This window comes from Leucoraja erinacea, chromosome 3 (genome assembly GCF_028641065.1).
Source record: "Leucoraja erinacea ecotype New England chromosome 3, Leri_hhj_1, whole genome shotgun sequence".
Classification (NCBI taxonomy): Eukaryota; Metazoa; Chordata; class Chondrichthyes; order Rajiformes; family Rajidae; genus Leucoraja; species Leucoraja erinaceus.
The window spans coordinates 4,978,401-4,984,400 of NC_073379.1; the positions used below are offsets into that span (position 1 = coordinate 4,978,401).

The 6,000-nt window shown below is 43.5% G+C and overlaps 1 protein-coding gene across 1 annotated transcript in view; it reads right to left on the reverse strand.

Annotated features, from left to right (window-relative positions):
- LOC129694884 (homer protein homolog 1) overlaps nt 1–4,451 on the reverse strand; it is a 90,198-nt gene extending 85,747 nt beyond the window's left edge. The window contains exon 1 of the mRNA XM_055631641.1: nt 4,113–4,451. Coding sequence (XP_055487616.1) covers nt 4,113–4,117 — 5 coding nt within the window. The 5' untranslated portion in view covers nt 4,118–4,451. The remainder of the gene's footprint in view (nt 1–4,112) is intronic.
- Between the last annotated feature and the right edge of the window lie 1,549 nt (nt 4,452–6,000).

Here is a 6,000-nt window from a genome sequence, read left to right on the forward strand (position 1 = left end):
CAGAGGCCAATTAGCTAATTATTTGCAAAGCAAAAGTATATTTGTTAATAATTGTGATAGCAATATTGCATACAATGCTTTTGTACCTTAGCTGGCCACACACACACACATCTATTCCATTGTTAATCTAACTTAATTCAGATTCATAACTCTGATTTTACAAACTGAATAACACCCCATGGTATTACAGAGATTTGTCATTCCATATAAAAATGTAAAACTTGTAAATACAATCCAGAGGAAACACAGGCTAATATTTCAAATCTCAAAACAAGATCAACCTCAAAACATCATAAAACAGGCAAAAATAAAACAAGGGACCGTGCATATTTTAGAGTACTTGCTATGGGATTATGGTGAATGGATCAACTCATGGTAACATGTCTAAAGTGGTGTACAATTCCAGCATTTTCTTTTATCGTTCAGCTTAAAAATGTGACAATTTATTTCCAAGAATTTCCAGAATATCAGATTGGTTTTGATGGAAAATGGTCACTTTATGGATACCACTAACCAAGAGGACAACACAACATAAACAGAATACACATCAATCTAGATAAGCACACGTAATTTACCTGTGGGTGCATAAAAGCTTTGGTGAGATGACGAGTGCAAAGCTACAAGACTAATGCTACTTCAAGTATTTCAAGAGCAACACATCAATCACCACCTTATTTTATAGTTCAAGGGATTACAAATAAATACCTCTTCCCTCCACCACCCAGAGATAGCAACGGAACTATTCCCACATTGCAGGGAAACACAAATGTGCAGGGGAAATATTTTTAAAGATTAATCAGCCTTTCCTAAGACAGTGATATGTCTTTGCTTGTCCAACTGGAGTTAGTGCCAGAGAGCCAAGTTCAATCCTGACATTGAGTACGGCCTGTGTGGGTTTTGCATATTCACTCAATAATCCTGTGTTTTTTCTCCAGGTGCTCTAGTTTCATCCCACACCACAAAAATGTGCAGATTGGTAGGTTAATTGGCCCCCTGTTAATGACTTCTAGTCAATATGAGAGTGGGAAAATGTGAGAGGAGTTAATCAATGTGCAGGAAGACTAAAAAGATGGGATGAAAGTAGGAATAATATAAATGGGCAATTGATGGTCCAAAGGGCACTATATCTGTGTTGTATCTCCCTAGGAGTCCAAAATGGTAGAGACTATAATTTAAGGGATTAAATTAAATTCAAATGGAAGTGGGCAAAGTTAACATGGTTTTACAAAAGATAAATCATACTTCACCAAACTCTCTCAGTTCTTTGAAGTTGCGACATGTACGGTGCATCAAAAGGAACTGCGGACATATTACACTTAGACTTGATATGGTTCTGCATCAAAAGTTAGCAAAAAATATATAAGCACATGGTAAAAAGAACGCATTGGCATGGATAGAAGATGGACTACTTCATGGCAAAACTTTACGCATAATTGGTTCGGAGGCCTTATACCTTTTCCAAGTTAGATAAATGACCTGGATGAAAGCACTGGGGCTTGGTTACTAAATTTGCTGATGATGCATAGATGGGTAGGTAGGTCATGAAGGGGGATAAATTGGTTATTATGCAATTAGTGAATGAGCAAAATTCTGATGAATGGAGAATGATGCAGGAAAATCACGAAATTGTAATTTCACAGGAAAAATAACAAAGCAGCATGTTCTCTGAAAGGTGAGAAATTTCAGAGTTCGGAGATAGAGTATTCTGGGCGCGATTTCCAGAAGGACATGATAAAGGTACAAAATGTGCAAGAAAGAACTGCCGATGCTGGTTTAAATCGAAGGTAGACACAAAATGTTGGAGTAACTCAGTGGGTGAGGCAGCATCGCTGGAGAGAAGGAATGAGCGACGTTTCGGGTCGAGACCCTTCCTCAGACTGATTAATGATCAGACAGAAGGGTCTCGACCCGAAACATCGCCCATTCCTTCTCTCCAGAAATTCTGCTTCACCCACCGAGTTACTCCAGCATTTTGTGTCTATCTTTGATACAGGTACAACTTGTATAATTAGAAAAGTTAACAGGATGTTACTGTTTATTGCTAAGTGAATACAATAATACAGGTCAGGATCCAGAAAGCATCTTGGGCATCGGCAAGACACATTTAAAGTACTGTGTACCAGTCTCAGCATATCATTTAAGGAATAACGTAAATGCATTACATTCAGTTCATAGATGGTTAACTATTCTGATACATAGAATGGCGGTGAAACATAGGTTGGCAGACAGTCGGCATGTAAGGAAATACTATTGAACAATAGGTGCAGGAGTAGGTCATTCGGCCCTTCGAGCCAGCACCACTATCAGATAGATTACATTTGTATCTGCTGGAGTTTTGAAGAGGGAGAGAAAATTTGATTGAAAAATTCCTCAAAGGCCTTGATAATGAATCTGAAGATGATTCCTCCTCCAGAGAGAGAATAGAGTATTTAAAACAGAGGTCACCCATATAAGACCAATGAGGATCAGAGGCGCGAGGATATTTTCTCAAAGGGCATAACCTTTGAACATATTTAAGGCTGAAGGAGATAGATCCGAGATCCACAATGAAATTACAGCGAAATAAAGGAATGCTAATTTGAGGTTATAACATGATAAAACATGTTAGAGGGGTTCAGAACAAATACAAATCTGAATGGATCATTCAATTGCAAACTACATAAAAGGTTTAGAACTCAAAAATTGCATGGTACTTCATAGTGAAAATATTACACATACAACATCTAAGGAAGTTGCATGAACAAATCCTCTCCAAAATAGTTGCTTGAACTATTGGCACTAAAAAACTTTGCAAATGCAACACAAATTGTTATTAAAGAACAGGTAACATTATTAATAACTGCTCTAACAAAATAATTATGCACCCCTCAAGTGTAAAATGTTGCATCTGCACAAGTTATTTACACACAATTTCAACACTCATGCACCTTGTTTAGCTTTTTGACCTCTTGTCTTGATGCTTTTTTTTTAAATCAAGATTCAGAAGTTTGAGTCTAAAACCTTTGAATCTGAACCATCAGCCTAAAATTCGTAGAATTTGAACTTTCAATATACCAGAAATAGTTTACAGTATATGCCAAATTATGAGCAAATAAATATTTAAGATGTAGGTCGAGTTGGTTTATAATATAAATCATTCAGCTAGATTTAAATTGATCAATCAATCCCAGCTGTTTAGAATTTTTGTGTAACTAACTAAGTTTTACTTCCAAGAATGTGTACATTTAAAATCAACTCAATTAAGTAAAATATCACTGAATTTGTGTCACCAACTATTGACCTTCGAAATGTAATCAGGGGGAGTGCTTCGTTTTGGATGGAAAATAATCAAATGCAAAAAAAAGACGAATATATTGAATAGCAACGATTGAAATGTTGCTTGGTAGTCGGTTTCTACAAAATGAAAATACATGTACAGTCCAGAATCCATGGAACAATAAAATGGCTTCAAAGCAAATCAAGTCAACTTTATTTGCCATATACACATACAAGATGTGCAGTGCAGGTTTGAGTGCAAATTAAAATATGTAAACTTTACCAAAGTTGAATGAAACAAGCGTTATTTAAAATATTCAGCTAGCCCAATACACTTGATCCCGTGCAATGAATACTTAGAGAACACATTTTTTTTAAAGAACTTCGCGTCCTCGAATGACACGGTAAATATTGAACATGGTAACAATTTAAGTTCTGAATATTATGAAGCTGATTAGTACGATGTCTGAACTTTCTTGGGCAGCTACCGAAAAGTCAAGTTAATTTTCGAACCAAAATTATTTTTTGAATGTTACATCTTAATTGTTTGGGGATGACTTCGCAGACTGACAAACCTCGGACTTCGTGCGATCAATACCTATTTTAAAATTGCATGTATTTCGCATCAGGCGGGGAGGGGAGGGGGGTGCAGCTAGTTGCGAGTTGGAGGTGGTTGTAGAACTGATCCTCAGCTACAAAAGTGCCAGGGCATTTGAATCACCTGCATCAGCGACCCTTAAAGCCCCGTTAACAGCCGAATAGAGGAGGGAGGGGAGGGGGGTCAAACGAGTAAGAGAGAGAGAATTGAACTGATTTAAATCAACGTTGTTACAGCAATAAACAAACGCTTGTCTCACCCCATTTTTCCCCTTCCTGCTGAAGACACGCCGACTCTTCGCTTGCGAGGAATGTTGTCGCCCGGTTTGCACTGCCTTGGCCGTGGAGATAGAAGAAGAAGGTGCTCGCTTTCTCAGCTCAGCAAGGCATTGACTGTCGGTTTCATCCCCGCGCCGGCCGGCCGCCTCCTTAAGTCCCTCACTCTCTCCCCACGGTGTGGCTTCAGTTCCTGGTGGAAGGGGTTGTTGGTGGTGGGATGGTGGAGGAGGGAGGGGGAGGGAGAGAGCTGGAATGGTATTGGAGTGAGGGAATGGTTGTTGGTGGTGGTGGTGGGAGGTAGAGAGGAGGGAAATGGTGATGGAGTGGGGTTAATGGGTGGGGGGGGGGGGTGGAGAGGGGGAAATGGTACTAGAAGAGGGGGTGGTAGTGGGGGAGAGGAGAGAGGGGGTTGGTGATGGTGGAGTGAGGGGGAGGGGAAGGGAGGGGAGAGAGGGGGAAATGGTACTAGAAGAGAGGGTGGTAGTGGGGAGAGGGGGTTGGTGATGGTGGAGTGAGGGGGAGAGAGAAGGGGCTGGTGGTGAGGGGGGGAGGTTGGTAATGGTAATGTGGAGAGGGGGAATGAGGGAGGTAGAGGAGGAGATATGGTGGTGGAGTGAGATAGGAGTGGAGGGTGGAAATGGGGGGGTAGAGAGGAGGAGGAGGGAGGGGATGTGGTTGTGGGGTGAGAGGGTAGAGAGAGACAGGGAGAGACAGGGGGAGGGAGAGGGAATATGGTCGTGGAGTGAGAGGAGGTCGGGTGTAGAGGGACACACACACACACAGAGAGAGACAGGGAGAGGGAGGGGGGAATATGGTCGTGGAGTGAGATAGGAGTGGAGGGTGGAGGGTGGAAATGGGGGGGTAGAGAGGAGGAGGAGGGAGGGGATGTGGTTGTGGAGTGAGAGGATGGAGAGGGACAGACAGGGAGAGGGGAATATGGTCGTGGAGTGAGAGGAGGTCGGGTGTAGAGGGACACACACACACACAGAGACAGGGAGAGGGAGGGAGGGGGGAATATGGTCGACTGCGGCCAGTGGTTGAGGTGAAGGGGAAGGAGATCAATAGCGAAGTCTAGGGACGTGAGAGATGGATGCAGGGTTTGGGTTTGTCGGGGCCCGGGTGGCGATCAGACGGCGGCGGTGTCGGCGGTGCCGGTGTTGTCGGTGTTGCCTGTCCCTCAGCAGCGTGGCCGTGACCGTGACTGTACCCGCGGCCGCTCCGCTCGCTTCTGCCCGGCCATCCTCCGCCCGGCCCACCCTTTATATAGACGTCATGGCGTCAGCACGCAGCGCCGTCCGCCCCGTCAGCCGCCCCTGACGTCAGAGGCCGCCAATTATGCGGTGACGTCAGGCCCTCCCCCCCCCCTCCTCATCCCCCGCCCCCCAGCACTCGCTTCTAATTATAACCCGCAGCATCCTGCCGGTGCGATGCCCTATTTTGGTAGCAGAGGCAGCCCAGCCCAGCCCAGCGCCGCCGGCAATGGTCCCAAGCAGCAGAACAGGAAGTAGGGACGGACTTTGGGGAGAGAGAGAGAGAGAGAGAGATATAGCAACTTTTAACATTTGGAACCAAGTGTTTAATGCAAAGATGCTATAGGATCTTTGGTTTAATCTGCCCGCAATTCTTTCCCATTTGCGAACAGGCGGGGTATGCATTAGATGCAATGCCAGTGTGCATTAGGAAATGCAATGTGAAGGATGCAGCACGAGTGTGCATTAGAAGAATGTGCGTTAGAAAATGCAATGTAAGTGTACATGAAAAGATGCAACATCAATGTGCATTAGCAAGTACAACGTGAGTGTGTATTAGATGCAGTGTGTGTATTAAAAAGTACGTGAATGGGCATTTAGAAAGTAACGTGGGTGTGCA